Source organism: Homalodisca vitripennis, chromosome 7, assembly GCF_021130785.1.
Source record: "Homalodisca vitripennis isolate AUS2020 chromosome 7, UT_GWSS_2.1, whole genome shotgun sequence".
NCBI lineage: Eukaryota > Metazoa > Arthropoda > Insecta > Hemiptera > Cicadellidae > Homalodisca > Homalodisca vitripennis.
Window position 1 is genome coordinate 139,278,654 of NC_060213.1, and position 17,127 is coordinate 139,295,780.

The 17,127-nt window shown below is 36.3% G+C and overlaps 1 protein-coding gene across 3 annotated transcripts in view; it reads right to left on the reverse strand.

Moving 5' to 3' along the window:
• The window catches only part of LOC124366413 (lanC-like protein 2), a 46,499-nt gene that overhangs the window by 17,652 nt on the left and 11,720 nt on the right, over positions 1-17,127 (reverse strand). For 2 of the 3 annotated variants that reach the window (XM_046822951.1, XM_046822949.1), the window contains 3 exons: positions 13,850-13,997; positions 10,695-10,835; positions 2,559-2,738 (listed from right to left, as the gene is read on the reverse strand). In XM_046822951.1, the coding sequence (XP_046678907.1) occupies positions 2,559-2,738; positions 10,695-10,835; positions 13,850-13,997 (469 nt within the window). Of the gene's footprint in view, positions 1-2,558; positions 2,739-10,524; positions 10,666-10,694; positions 10,836-13,849; positions 13,998-17,127 lie in introns of all 3 variants that reach the window. The other variant, XM_046822950.1, reaches the window with a different exon arrangement.

Genomic DNA, 17,127 nt, shown 5'->3' on the forward strand with positions numbered 1-17,127 from the left:
TGTCCAAGGCATTTGACTGTGTGCATCATGAGACACTGCTGCACCAGTTGGAGAAATGTGGCGTTCGGGGACTCCCGCAGCTGTGGCTTGCTTCTTACCTAAGGGAGCGGGATCAGAGCGTGGAGATTTCGAACGTCACATCTAACAAAATCAAAATGCCTCATGGTGTCCCTCAGGGATCTATCCTTGGGCCTCTTTTATTCCTGATTTATGTCAGTAGATTGAACTCGGTGATCCAACATGGGAAACTAGTTCAATATGCTGATGACACGACTCTCTGTTTTAAAAGCAAAACACTGCAAGAACTGGAAATCACAACGTTTGTTGAAGTGAATTCATGTATTCAATTCTTTTCTGAAATGAACTTGAAAACAAATCAAACCAAATCAAATTTTGTACATTTCTGCATTCGGCAGAATACACGTTCGGATGGGCCAGCTGTATTTGTAGATAATATCCTTTTAGAGGAAACATACTCTACAAAGTTTCTGGGAATGTTCCTTGACAGAGGGCTGACCTGGGACGACCACATCGACCACATATGTGCTAGAGTTTCCGCAGGTATATATGCCTTGCGCAACCTAGCAAAGTTATGTTCCCCCAAAGTTTTAAAAATGGCCTACTATGGCCTTATCCATCCACACTTTGCGTATGGAGTAAGACTTTGGGGAGGCTGTGCCAAAAATAGATTGGAACGAGTATTCAGACTTCAAAAAAAGGCTGTCAGAATCATACAAAAGTTGAGTTTCAGAGAGTCGTGTAGGGAATCTTTTAGGGAGCTTGGATTTATGACTTTGTCCTGCCTCTACATTTTTGAGGTGATTATGTACTGCAGATCAAGGTGTACTCTGATTCGTGGCAGGGACGTTCACCAATATGAAACAAGAGGCAGGGACAACTATCGAACTCAGCATCACAGACTGGCGTTGTCGCAACATCTACCTCAAGAAGTTGGTGTCAAACTGATCAATAGGCTCCCTGAAAGTATAAACAATTCCAACAATCAAAATCAATTTAAAACTCGTCTAAGACGCCTACTGGTGTCTAGAGCGTTTTACTCTGTCGATGAATTCATGATGAGCCGCTGGGATTTATGAGAGCATAGGATCTGAGGTCAGTGAGAATGTGTTTGAGAGAATGTATGAAGATGTAAGTTTGACTGTGTGTGTGAATGTATAAGGGGTTGCTTATAACTATAATTATAAGGGGTTTCTTGACGATTGCGATGCAATGTTGAATTGTAAAGAAAATGCAATAAAAGATGATTTGATTTGAATGTATGACTGTACTTCAAGTGCCTCTCTATTCTTTCCAGAAATCAAAAGAACCGTGTCATCGGCATACATTATGGTGTTACTGTAGGGTTCCATGTATCCTGGAAAGTCAGATGTAAAGAGGACAAACAGAACAGGCCCTAGGACAGAACCCTGTGGTACACCTCTCTTTACAGGGAGTCTATTGGATCTATACAAGACTTTTATTCCTTTCATGCTCTGCTTAAGTTCAACCAGTTGGTCTCGATCCTTCAAATAGTTTGCAAACCATGACAAAGCAGTGCTCCTAAAGCCCAAGTACTCAAGCTTAGTCAGTATCATTGCATGATCCAAGCAATCAAAGGCCTTACTTAAGTCTAAGTAGAAACTTACGGCGCTTTCACCCTCCTCGTTATTGCTCAGGGGTATGAACATGGGTCTCCGATGATATTTTTTTTTAAAATATATATATATAATAAAAATTATCTCAAAACTAATAAATTAAATTATAACAAATGTAGCTCAAATGTTAATGATAACAAGGTCAGTTACTGAAAAAAGATCATGAAATTATTTTTAGCATTTTCAAAATGGCAGCCATTAACTTTAAAAATTTAAATATCTTAATAACCAGACATTTTTCACTAGAATTAGAAGAATGGCAGTTTTTAGAAGATTTTATCATAAATCCAATGACCCCAAAATTATTTAAATCGAATAATAAATAACTGATTTAGAGCAGATTTACTTAACAAAACATGGCCCACATTGAGAGCTAGCATTTATTCAGTTTTTGGATTTTTTACTATTCACTGAGAACCTCAATGTATTGTCAACAAAGGATGTATAAGACATTGTGCCATTAATTCACCCATGGAGTCTTAAAAACAAAAGTCTGGTAATATTTTACTCCCCCTCCTACAAATCACCCTGAGCTTAGTGATGGTAAACATAAGTTGATAGGCACTCTTCTCAAGTATAAGTTTATACCAGAGAGCACCATGTAATTGAAAGAATATTCAGTCCTAAAAATTACATTCATTATGAACATTTACACAATTGGCTCCACACAAAATAGCTACTTTTATGACAAGAAGAGGAAGGATGTTCCTATTTCTTCTATATAGACCTTCTCCAGAGGTCTAGATGGAATCAAATGTAGGACTCACAATTTCCACAATAAGGAGGCAATTGGAGACAAAATGTATAGTCAACGACCTAATTCTAACGTAATAAAACTGTAGAGTTAACCTTGTACAAATAAAACATAACTCACTAACTTATTTCCAGCAGTCTACAACTGACCTTATAAGCTGTGGCTAACAATTCAGCAAAGCCTGGAGCTCCATGGCACCACTGCACCAGCCGATCACTGCGACTGCCCTGGGATGAAGGGAAATTCCCGGAGGGTAACCTCTGAGCTATCAGGTCATCCAGAGTGGGCTTGATTAGCTGGACTTTATCCTCCGCAGACAGCACACCTGACTACAACATAAACAATGGATTACAACTAGAAGAGAATTGGTCCCAGTATGGATCCTTGAGGGAGTCCACAGATTTTTTTTAAAGGAGAAGCCGATCCCCTTTTATGCCTTATTCTGCCCGTCCTCTTGGGCCACTGGCGTGTGCGAGGATCTTATCAAACAGAATAAGGGGGAGAGTCGATCTGATAAAAAGTGCATGGGTCACAGACAGGATTCGAACCTGCGCTATCTCTAACTCAGACTCAAAGTCCAACGTCTTAGACCCCTCGGCCATCAGCACAGATAACTACGCTATACTAGTCTATGCAATCATACCCAGCAAACCAGTCATATTATAGTGACGCTATCAATACACTCTTTGGTAAAAAATATTTTTTATTGATGACTATATGTAACATATAAAGAATAAAGAATTTTATTTTCTTAAATTTCAACAGTTAACAAAATGTACACTTTTATCTCAATATTTAATAATTCTCTTGTCAGGCTGACCATTATTTTATTACTTAACTTAGTAGTTTTGCATTGAAAACAGCCTTAACTATTACAATACAGTATGTACATATTACAGTAGGTAAATATTGACACAAGAAGGAAATTTAAGAAAAATCTAGGGCCTCTAAGGCAAGCCTGTTCAGAGGTTCCTTTACAGTACTTACAAAAAAACAATAGCACTCAGAAAAAATTATTTTTTAAGAAAATTGACAAAGATGGTCTCAAAAAAACAAACATGTTGTGCCTTAGCAAAAAATTTATCCACAGTTAACAAAATAAACAAATGCAACTTGCAACAAGAGAAAATAACAACACCTGACTTCCCGTACCACCATCCACAAGGAAGCAGAACATAGACTACAGATACATAATAAAAACAAAAATATTGACTTCACAACTGTATTAACAATAAATAAATATTTACATACAAATATTAACCATACATTTACTGATAAACACTGATCATCTGAATAAGTAAGCTATTGTATAATATTAAACAAAAACTCAATATCTTCCAAATGAAAGAGCCATGATTTTAGTCTATTCAAAAAAATATTTTTGTTTGTATGAATATTTAATATAATCAGGTATTTGGTTAAAAATCTTTGGTGCGATAAAATTATATGTTCTAGTGTAAAAAGATATTGTTGGCTTAGGTATTGTAAAATTTATCTGCATTTCTTAATCTCAATTTTATAGGTATTTACATTGGCTGGAATATTTCCACTTCTACAGTAAAAAAGTTTTAATACTTTGAATACATATAAATATCTCAGAGGAAAAATTTTTAGGTCTAAAGAACAATGGACGAGAAGGTTCATATTTAGTTTTATTCGAGATTATTCTTACCAAATGCTTCTGCCGTAGATATATTGAGTTCAAGTAAGAAATTGCCCCAAAATACTATTCCATACTCTATTCTGCTCTGCACCATTGAAAAATAAACTGTACGCAAAACTCTCTCACTACACATACTTTTTAAAAAATAGAAAAACCTTAGGATTTTATTTATTTTTACTATTTAATTTACTTATATGTATCTTCCAATTCATTTCACTATCAACATATACACCTAAATACTTTATTTCACTGGTTTTACCCAAAACAGAACATTTACTTTTTTTACAATGAATTTGTTGACTAATACAATCTGCACACCTATATAAAATCGGTACTGAAAAATTTACTTCTTTTTTTAAAGAAAAATTTATGTATTTTGTTTTTTCAACGCTCAGTTGCATATGATTCACAGTGAACCACCACTGTATCGCATCAAGGTCACGACTCCATTGCTACTCGTACTGAGTCCAAATCCTTGCTGGCATAGCACAAGGCAGTATCATCCGCAAAAGATGTTTAAAGTACCATGAAAGCGAGCATTACAAAAATCATTTATATATATTATGAATAAAATAGCTCCAAGAACTGATCCTTGTGGTACACCATTTTTAATTACGCCCATGTCACTACATACAGCATTAATTTTGACACATTGTTTTCTCTTCAGCAAGTAACTCTGAAACCATATCATATACAACTCCCCGAATGCCACACCGATAAAGCTTTTTCCAAAAGAATATTATGGTCAACTGTATCAAAGGCTTTTTTGATATCTAAAAAATAGGCCACTAACATTTTTTTCCGTCATTAATTCCATCATAAACATTGGTCATAAAGTTTAATAAGGCATGTTCAGTGTTTAGTCCGGATCTAAATCCAAACTGTTTGGTACTAAAAAAATTTGTTTTACTTAAGAACTTCATAAGCTTATGCTTCATTACCTTCTCAATAACCTTAGAGAAACAAGAAAGCAATGATATCGGACGATAATTACTGCATAATAAAACTGGAAACCACTCTTAAAAATTGGTATGACAACAGCATTTTTTAATTTAGTTGGAAAAATGCCCGTTTGGAAGCTAAGATTAATTATATACAGAAAAAACATCTAAAATATTTTCAGAAACTTCCTTTAGTGTACAAGTGCTTATTCCATCAATACCTGGCAGGCGCAGTGTTATTCTTTAGAGATTTTATAACACACAGCAAACTCTTCAGCTAAAACTGGTTTCAATAAAAATCGAATGAACTTCCATTCTACATGGAAAATAATTGTTATAGTGCATAGACAAGAAATTATCATTCACATTTTTGTTCAAATCTAAATTATTCACTACATCTAAGAAATACTCATTGAATCGATTTGATATAATGTGTGAATCAGAAAACTGTCATATCGCCTATTTCTAGCCTTATCTGACTTCTATTTGCTTTATTTTGTCCTGTTACTTCATTTATTACTCTCCATGTTGCTTTAGAATTTCCTTCACACTTATTAAATTTGTCCTCTATAGAAACGATCTTTTAATAATTTTATATCGTTCCGTAATTTATTCCTGAATGTTAGGTAATAATTTTTTAGGCTCTCGTTGTAAGGATGCTTTTTAACATGACTGAAGAGTAAGTTTCTTCTCTTAATCCTCGAACAAATCGCATTATTTATCCAGGGTTTAATTTTTTCTTATACTGAAAAGAGTTCTCGACGATAAAAGTTGATTGATTTAACAATTGTTGAAATATAGAAAGGAAAGAGTCAAAAGCAGCCGACACATCAGAATGTTTGTATACATCCGACCAGTCGGCATTATTTAACATCTGCTTGAGGAGAGCGTAGCATATACGTGTCCGGGCCGCGGGAGGTGGTGGAGGGCGAGACCGGCTCTGCCCCCTCCCCCCCCGCCGCCCAACAACCGCAACCGCCACGCTAACCTGAACCATAGAGTGATCCGTAATGCCGGCATGTATAACCGCGGCATCCACAGAAACCGTGTTCTTGTTGGCCCACCCGGACATAAACATGATCAATGCATGTCTCGGACTGATCTGTTACTCGTGTTGGCTCTTCGACTAAACACTCAAACCCGTTTACTTGCCATCACTGTTCTATAACTGTCAGTATCCGCATTTAACTCCCTCACTCCCACTAAATTTATATTTACATCTCCTATCCAAATTAAATTTCTAATATTTTTAAAATTCATATTTAGATTACAAAAAAAATTGTCGAAGTTCATTTATAAATACTTCCACAGAGTGAAAAATTAATCTATATATTGCTAATAAATGAAAAGTTTGATTTAAAAAATTCAAAAGAGATTAAAAGAATGTCAGCTGTATCGCACTTCACATCTAGGCATTTAACGTTTACAAATGTGTTTTTAATGTAAACAGCAATTCCACCAGCCCTATATGTTTTCATTGCACTTAAAAAAATGTTATAATAATCCGGTATTGTATAAAAATTTGATTCTATTTCATTGATCCATATCTCCGATAAAATAATTATATCTGGCTCAATATTATTCGCAATAGCTTCAGCTAGAAAAAAATCAAAATTATTCTTAGGCTTCTTATATTTTTATGAATGATTTTAAATTTTTTATCTATATTTTTTTTTAAAGAGAAAATAAACTTAAAGGTACAAATACATTATAAAAATACAAATTATAAAAAAACAAATTCCTCATTGATATGAAAACACTAGCTTACATCTAATTTTGTTTTGTGAAAATGGGTTAGAAAAAAAAACTTACAGTTTTTCAAGGTCAGCCTGACATGTTACTGTTGTAATTGTCACAGATTCTTCTTTACGAAGGAAGATTTTTCCACCTCGCACCCACAAGTACTTGTACTGTTTGTCCCGCTTGATCTCCCGCGCCATCGCGAACAGACGTCTTCTCGCCGGTGACAAGGCCTCGTTGATGTATACGGGTTTATCCACGTTCAAGTTCATGTGCCGAGTCGAGAAGTCCCTCTTCACACGGCGTTTTCGCAACAGTTCATCTTTGTCGAGACGTCTCACAAATTTCACAATATTTCCGGGCGGCGAGTTATTCGGACCCGTTTTCTTGCCCAACCGAATGACACGCATCGATCATTGATTCGGTTAGGTTAAAGTCCCAGGGCCTTCCCAACCTCCTTCACGACGCTCACAACATCTTCATTCGGCTGCATCGGTACACCATGGATTTCGACGGTATTCATCCTGGAGTATTGCTCCATATCCTCCACACGCCTTTCCAACTCCGACACCTTTTTGCTCAGTATTCTATTTTCATCAATCAGGTTATCTATAATTTTTAAGCATTTTTCAATTGTGTTAGTCCTGCTCCTTCACACTTTTTGTATTTTCTTCTTCCAGCTTTTCATTTAAGGCCTCATAGGACTGGTTTGAAACTGCTCTCCTGCTTCCTTTGGTTTTCAACTATTTCATTAATTTTTTTTCATTAAATCATCCAAAGTAAATTTACCCTCTTGTGCCTCAGAATCAAATCTTAAGCTCTTTCTCCGCGTTTCACTGCAGGGTGGGCATCTCCAAACCAATCCATCTTGGGTGATGCATTCCACATCCGCCTTGCTCATTTTTAAGCAAACGCCGTGGAATTCCTTGAAACAGTCACTGCACTGTATCTTCACTTTATTACCAATAGCTCTTAAGCAAATACCACAGTTTGCCATTGTATATCTGTTGTTGTAAAAAACGAGGTGAATATAAAAACAGATAATCAAATAGCCTATAACGCGAATAAAAAACCCCGCAAATAAAAACTACCGGCACGTTTTGAAAGAGTTTTGTAGGTTATGGTCGAGACCGGAGCACTATCTCTAAACGATCCGTCTTATCTGAGCGCTGACACATTAGTGATAGCCAAGTGTAATTCTGTTAACTTAATCCCCTGTCTACAAATGATGATTAATAAATAAATAAATATATATATATCGCTTTTTTATTACATACAAATCAAAATTAAAAAAAAAAAAAAACAGGATGCTTAATCTAAGTTAAAAATTTTTTAACATTGTTTTTATAGTAGTCAATAATAATTGTATACAGGAAAAATATAATTAACTACATAGGCTACCTCAAAATTGTAAATTAGAACAAAAAGCCGTGTAGTACATGTCTGTCTGTCAGTCATTAACCCTCCGAGCGTCCATCATATTTCCCTCAACGTCCACCTGTTTTTATAGGTTTTGCAGTCTTTTTTTGCAGAATTCATAAAACTCTTAAGAATGGTTTAAATATAGAGTATTATACATAATTTTTCTTGTAAAGAAGCACAGAATATGATTATATAAAAATTAAAATTTAAAAAAAATTTCTTTTTGCAACAGCCTGTGAAAGGGAAAAAAATATTTTAGAAAATATTTTTTTTATATCAAAGTATCCACATGTTATTATTGTATTACTTCTAGAACAATTTCATAATAGGCTAATTATAGCAAATTTAGTAATGAACACATAAATATACAGGGTTATAGGGTTCTGTGAATATATTCATAATGTTATACAAACTTACATGGATATGCACAAATTTGAATTTTTGCCTATTTGGTATTGTTAAGTAACACAACAATAAAATGTTCTACTGATGTTGGAGCAGGCTGAGGGGCTACTTCTTCTGGTGCTGTTCTTGTGAGTTCATCAATTAGAAACATCACAAATTTTCTTCTGGGCATAGGCTTGTCTGTGTTTTTTGAATATAAGATGAAGGAGTCAAAAATTGCCATGTCAAGGAGATTATCAAAGATTTCTTTCCAATAGCGAGTGGTGGTCCGTGAACATGATATGTGAAGATGGATTTATCTTTCATGTCCACTCCACCCATGTATAAATTATAGTACTGCTGTATCATGTATGGCTTTACAGCCTCATGGTGACTTTGAACCCATAGGTCTTGGGCATGACAAGCTGTTGACAAAAGGTATACTGGTTTTTGGGATTTTGTTTGTTTGTACCCTACTGCTAACACAGGCCCTCTTCTGAAATAAACACTCTGTTGTTATATTATTGTAATATATTTATATAATATTACGCCAATAATAGTGCGGGTTGAATTAATTTGACCGGCAAGTGCCTGCCGTCTTAAAATTAGATGGCGACATTCAGAGAAAGGTGCCGTCGACTTAAAACAAGTTTCATAGTACATAGTAATATTTACAGTATTTCATTATTTAATAATTTATTAAAGTATAATGAGCTTTGAAACAATTTTGCACAAAAACCAACAAAGGTGCAGTGGCACTTGGCATTTTTCACACATCCATCACTATCACTTGAGTTATATCCACAATCATTGAACAAATCGTCAAATCACGCCAGTTTTCATGATCCATCATTATACATATGTAACGATAGTACAACGTACAACTGATGACAAGCGAAACAGACAATAAAAATTAGGTAAGCCACCCACAATTATGAAAGTTAAATAATCAGGTTACTATTAAGAGTCTGATATAATCTCAAACATACTCTGATTTCTGCAACCCATATATAAACAAATTTTAATACACTAAAAACTTTGAAAAGAAACACTAGATCGAATAGTAGTTCACAAAAATTTATAAATACTCAGCATTAAAATAAAATATAATCTAACCCAGGTTATTTTATAGCTGTAAATCAATGCTTAATTTATAAACAAACACTCCAATAATTATTACATTTTATTTTTGTAAGGCCTTTTGTATTTAAGGAGCACATCATCAGACCCACATAACTGAAATAAAAGTGGTTAAAGTAATGATACAAAGAATTCAGTACTGAAATAAAAACACACGTCGTTAAAAATACAAATGGATGAAAAATCTGGAATTCATCAAATTAATTTACGTACAGTGGCCAAACAAAAAGGAAGATAAAAAAGAGAGTCAAGGAACATGAAGCATGTCTGAAATATTAACAAGAGGAAAGATAGGCCATGGTAAGTAAAACAGCACTTCAAACTGGACACTGCTTTTCACAAATAAAATTATTAAATGAAATCCAGAATAAAAAATTCCTTGACGCTTAAGAAACGATTTTTGTACAGAACCAAAATGATTTAGTAAATAATGACCTTTCCAAAATTCACCATTACTGCCATTAATCTAATTAAATATTATTTTTTACATGTACATACTTCAGGGTCTTTACAATTTTATCTCTTTGTATTTTTAAGGACTTGTTTTTATTTAGGTACTCAATTGTTTGTATTATTACTGTAACCACTTTTATTTGTTATGTGGGTCCGATGATGTGTTCCTCGAACACGAAAGGCAAGCATCACAAAAATAAAATTTAATAATTATTGGAGTGTTTTTTTATAATTAAGTATTATATTCCAATAAGAAGAAGCTGGTGGAATGTAAATCAATGGTTTTATACTTTTAGATTTTACATTGGGATTTCATTACTACTGCAACACTTGTTTCCACTTTGTACACACTCAAGCCTGCCACAAGCTTACCTTAAAGAGCAAGTAAAGGATGCCGGCCACTCCGTGAGCGGCACCATAATAATTCTCATCATACCACTCGTAAGCCAGTGGTACCCGGCTGCGATACTCTCTCGCGCGGGCTCGGCCTGACTTCACCACAGCGGCTACCACCTGAGAACACCACCAGAGTCAGACTATACCTGTAGTAGGAGCTGGAGTATGCCGGAGACACCGTGAGCCGCGCCGTAGTAGTTCTTTCCGTGCCACTGGAACACCAGCGGGACCTTGCTGCGGAGCAGGGCAGCGCGAGACTTGCCTGACGACAGGACAGCACCCACCACCTGCGTACAGAAAGTATTTCACAATCTAGCCCCCACCGACTGCCAGGAAATCTTACAGTGCTGCTAGAGTTCTGTAACGGAAATTGGTGATTACAAAATAGGCTAAATTTAAACTAGTTTGTTTAAATAACTGGTTAACAGTATAAGAAATTACAATCTCACAACAAGATAAATATATTGTTTTGTATTTAATATTTCAATAAAAAGTGAATACCAATGTTAATTGTGGAGTGCAGATTTTGTTGCATCAGAACACGCATTTTGTTGGAAGAGAAATTAAGCTTCTCCACCTACCCCAATTATAAAATCACATCTACTGTGTAATATAAAATATATATGATTAAACCCCGTGTAGTCAAGATTAGTTAGCACACGTCTTCTAGTAAACATTTTCTAGGTTTCTATCACTTTAGCATATAGGCCCACTACGTGTCATTCGTCTTCTTTGCACAGTCAATGTTTAGAGAAGAATGATAAGAATCAACACTGGAAATTGAAATCATCTCCAGAGAGTTCCCATTCTACATTTCAAAGGCCGCTTTAACCCTTTGACTAATAATCCAGGGGGAAATGGTCTTTAATTCAATGCACACGTGTGATAACTGGGTCTTGGGGACTTAAGCCAAGGCTTTTGTACTGGCTTTACATTTCCGTAGTCAGACCTGCACTAATGTATGGAGCTGTTGTCTGGTGGCCAAAAACGGAGGCCTATGTAATAATAATAATAATAATGTTGTCTTTATTTTCATCAAGCGTTTCTCAGTTACATACAGAACAACTGCTTTTCAGAACAACTATCGTCAAATACAACATATACATATGTAGCTTTTCTGGTGGGCATCCAAAGGATGGCCTGCCTTGCTATCACTGGGGCTTTTCTTAGTGCGCTGGGTGCAGCAATAGACTGTTGTCTCAACCTAGCCTCCCTGGTTATTCGGGCTATGGCCAGGAGGAGTGCCTACTGTCTTCAGCAAGCGGGACTCTGGTCGGGCTGCAGCAGTGGGCACTGTAGAATTAGCATCCTGATTCAGGAGGATGTTCATTCAGCACATGATCTCTAATCAGATGCCACAAAAGATTTCCTTTGACAAACACTTTAGGATTGTACCTCCTAGGGACGATTGGTCAAAGGGAAGGAAACCTCTTCCACCAGCGGAGCTTAAATGGTTTACAGACGATTCTAAAACAAAAAGCGGCACAGGCGCTGGAATTGTGGGGGTGAGACCATGCAGGGAGCTGGTGGTCCCTATGGGTCCTTATCCTACAGTTTTTCAGGCGGAGGTCGTAGTCATTATGGAAGGTGCTCGTGAGAATCTTCGTCTGCAATATAAGAGCAAGACGATCAATATTTTCACGGATAGTCAGGCAGCACTAATGGCGCTGGACTCTTATGTGTTCAAATACAAACTTGTCTGGGATCGCTATCAAGTCGTTTCTTCCCTTGCCAGAATCAACAGTGTGACTGTTTGTTGGGTTCCTGGTCATAAGGGGATCCCTGGGAATGAAAGAGCTGATGCTCTGGCCAACCGGGGCTCAGCGTCAATTATGACAGGCCCTCAACCATTCTGCGGTATTCCAAGGTGTGAATCCTTTGGGGCTGTCTCGAAATGGGTTTGTGCTTAACATGAGAGAAGGTGGAGGTTGCATCCAGCAGAATGGTACTACAGTCGCCTCCCTCCAGAGTGGTGTCTGACATTCTCTCACTAAATAGATCAATGTCTTCTTGGGTTATAGATCTGATCACGGGACATGGTCACCTGAGGAAGTATCTTCACAGAGTCGGCATCCTTCAGGAGGATCCGCTCTGTAGAATATGTGATGAGCAGGATGAAACTGCTGAGCACTTGCTCTTTGATTGCCCTTCAATAGCAAGGGAGCGGTATGCCACCTTTGGTAGTTTGGACAAGGGTGGTGAATTTCCCCCGGAGGACCTGATAGGTTGTTTTCAGCGGTTTGTGGAACTGCTGAAATCATAGACTGGTAGGCCTCATGGTGTGCTTCCGGGGTGCGCAAAATGCCCTTCAGTGCATGGCATTAGGCCACCCCATAGAAGAAGAAGAAGAATCCCGACAGCCGTGCGGGAAGGCTATGACGCTAAACAGTCTGCACAATAATGTTTCATGATGAATAATCTCTCGCTTGAATATGAGTGCGTTCTAACGGAATAAATAAGAAACCATTTCAAGTAGTTTTCATTGTTCCCACTAGATCGCAGTTGTTCTTTTATTTATTTCTTTCAGACCCAATTGATGGTATTTAAGACCATATGACGGTATTCAATCAGTTCTTCCAAGTAATCAGCTGATTCTATTGTGTAGTGAATACAGGTTGTAACCTCACTTTTATGTTACTGGTTGTCTTGATTGTAAACGTTTTGTTGTATTTACCGTGAGTAAATAAACGTGGCTGTTTGTGTAATTTTACTGATTACGTAAACTGGTGCGAGAAAGACTTACAGACAAATTTTTGGCTAAGATGCTTCCCTGAAACTTACTGCTTGGCATTTTCCTGCCACCACCCCTGCTACAGATAAGAAGGACAAGCCAAAGAGAGCATGCCACATGTTCAGATAGACCAACGTCGGCGAGCAGCGGCGCCGGGACACGGTGTGCCAGTATTGTGACGTTCCACTTTGTGTCCGAATGTTTTCGCACCTTTCGTACCAACAAAGATTTCTAAGGAGAATTGTGTACTGTTACTAACTTGTACCTAACCTTTACCTTAGTATGTTTATGAAAAAATGCTGAATATTTTATTTTATTCTCATATTTTGTAAATATAACTTTTTCTACGTACTGGTTGTTAAATTAATTTCTGTACAAATACAAAAAAAAATTTTTAATTGAGTGTTTTTCATAACACATCTACTGCAGTAAACCCCAAATCACCTAAAAAAAACAAAATTCGAAATTTAAAACTCACTTTTTAGGGCACTCTTACTGAGGAAAAACCCACCAGTCAAAGTGTTAAACGTCTGTACAAGCCCATCACCATGTTTCTACTACACTGCTTACCTTCTTTAGTGCAGCGGGGTCAATAGACTGGGGACCAAGGTGTTTCCTCACAAACAGCAAGGAGTAAAGGTAACCAACTCTTCCATACAAGCACTCGTCTGGGGTCTCCGGGTTAGATGCGATTACATCATCCAAAATTGCCATGAGCCTGCAACAACATACATCACTGAACTGGAGAACATCATAATTGAAAATTACAATTAGGATCAGCTGAATAGTGTAGCAAGGAACCTAAGGGGTGGTTCACAAGGTTTGTATTTCACAGATCATGATTATTGTCCAGTCGCAGACAAAATGGATAGTCAGTGTAAAGTGATGCTCTTTGCATCTGTTATTTGTTTGCGTGTTTTTAAAATGTTTACAACCCAACAACAAGTTTACATCACTCAGTTGTGGTGGAAGCATAATAAAAATACTGCTATAATAATTGAAGAATTTAGTAGTAAATATCCAGGTGTCATGATACCCACTCAACAATATATGCGGATGTTAAATAAGGAATTTGAAAACACAAAGCATTTTAAATGCCCTGAAGTGTGGTCATCCACGATCAATTTGCAACAAAGAAAACCTGCAGTTTTTTTTTTTTTTCCTTCCTGAGGGAAGAGGACACTTTGTCCCCGCACTTAGTCCTAAAAGGACCTTTGCGCCTCCCTTACTTTAATTTGTGCCCTTAAAAACCGAGGCTTTTGCAAAAACCAATCAGATTTTAAGGGCTCCTGTTCTCTAATGTCCTTGGGGCTGAGGAGATATGCTCCCAAGTATCTTTTCCTAGTCTCTACGATGGCAGGACCATCCAACCAAATGTGCTCCGCTGACTCCTCCTCTTCTCCACAGAGTCTACATTCGCTGCTCTGACTAAGGCCTACCTTCAAAAGGTGCTTCCTCAGAGGGCCATGTCCTGTCAACATTCCTAATATCAGTCTTATATCCTCCTTATTCTGGTCTAGGAGAGCTATCCACCCTTTTGCATAAGGAGAGATAAACATTTTGGATATTCTTAAACCCGAGGCTCTACTCCAATTCTTGTATCTTGTCCTCTTTTCCCAATCTTTGATCAGAGCTTTAATGTTGGAGAAGGCTATCCCACAACCTGGCTCAGGCCCCACCAATGTGGATTCTGCTCCCTTTTTGGCGAGGATGTCCGCTTGCAGACAGTTGCTCAAGCTTTTGTAGCCAGTCCCAGTAAATCGACTCGAAAGGCATCTGCTGAACTAGAAATATCAAGAAGAAGCGTACAAAGAATGTTAAAGCAATTAAAATTTAAGCCATACCATCCATCTTTACTCCAAGCGCTTCACGAGGATGATTCCTATAGGCGATTGGAATTCTGTGAGACAATAATTATCCGCTCAGAGGCTGATCAAAATTTTTTGCGATCAATTTTGTGTTGTGATGAGGCATGTTTCAAACTAAATAGACGCGTTAATCATCATAACTGCGTGTGTACTGGTCAGATGTAAATCTTCATAACATAATCCAAACAGAACTCATTGTACCTGGTGTTATGGTATGAGGAGGTATTTCGAGTACTGCACTGATTGGTCCTTATTTTCTTCAAGGAAATGCTAACTCAGAAAGTTACTTACGGTTGCTGCAAGAAGTAGTAGTTCCCAAGCTCAGAATCAATCTTGTTTTCAATGTTCATTCGTTCATCTGGCAACAAGATGGTGCCAGCACATTTCGGTATCCAAGTTAGAAATTTTTGAAATAACACATTCCATGAATGGATTGGTCGCCGTGGTATAATCGATTGGCCTGCGCACTCGCCAGACCTGACCCGATGTGATTTTTCACTGCATGGGGTATTATAAAAGAGGCTGTGTATGCTTCAAAACCGCAAAAACTTGACGAACTCAGAAACATAATTAGAAATGCATTTGAACTTGTTAATAACGATAAACCTTTATTGCTAAAAATTTGTGATTCTGTTCTCAGTCGTTGTATTAAGTGTATACACAATCAAGGTGGACATTTCAAACAACTGCTATAACATTGTATGGTTATATGTAAGTAATTTCATATCATGAATTTATTTTCTTGCCTAAAAGTGTTTTATTCAATTAACCTATAACGCCTTTAAATTTCTCTTCTGGGGAAACTGACATATGCGCCACCATGTAAGTTAATATTACAACAATGAATTTAATTATATTTTATTTATAATGTGTAGCCACATTCTCTTGTTAGGAGTAACACTAATATATTTCCACATAAAATAATAAATTGTTTTAAAAAATTGAATTTCACACACAAATCGATTTCATTAATGTTAAGCTACATGTATATATGATCACATCACACCACTTAGTAGAGTACTAAAAATCTAGAATGTTTAAATAAAAAACATTTCAATGTCACAACAAATTATTGAATAACATTGAAATTTGGCATAAACAATAAAATTTGTTTAAACATTTATTACTGACTTTTTTTATTACTCAAGTTTGTACACATTGCAATTACTACAATTTTTATATTTATAGTCCTACAAAAAACGTCTAGATTGTTACCAGTTTTCCACATTTCATATCTAATAAATAAAAATAAATGGTGAAATGTGTTGGTAAGCGCTCATCTCGATAATGGCTGGACCAATTTGGTTAATTTTTTTTGTAAAATGTCCATTGAAATCCAAGGAAGGTTTTTATGAAGAAAAAGTTAAGAAAAGTTATCTGGAATATTTTGGAATTCTGAAAAAATTTTAGTTTTTACGTTTCATAATTCAAATTAAACTGGCACTAAACAGCTGTTGACAGATATAATTCGACAACTTTCTGAAATATCTGTTTACATTTAAATTTTATCAATAATAAGTAAACAGTGCTTGATCAGTAGTGTAATACAGATAGTAAATAAAACATTAATATATACATTTCACTCCAGATTGCTCCAATGATGAATTAAAATCATCTAATGCATTAAATACTGTTATAAAACTAACATTAATGAACAAAGTTATGAATGTTTTCACATAAGTTACTTTAAACTGGTGGGCTTCCTTGACATTACGATATTACATTTTAACAATGGCTTATGAAAAAACAGAAAAATGAATACTAACATGCCTCAACGATTCAGTCTTTCCCTGGTTACAGTCCAAAAAACAAGTGTAACGCAAAACTTTAATTACGATTATTTTGGAATGTTGCATAACCTTAATAAAGATTTTCCTTTTATATCAAAAGTACATAAGAAGTAGGTAGGACTTCCCCCTAGGTCGTAATAGGCTTTTCTGTCCTACTTATGTTTGTATTTTCTTCATCAGGACAAGGCAA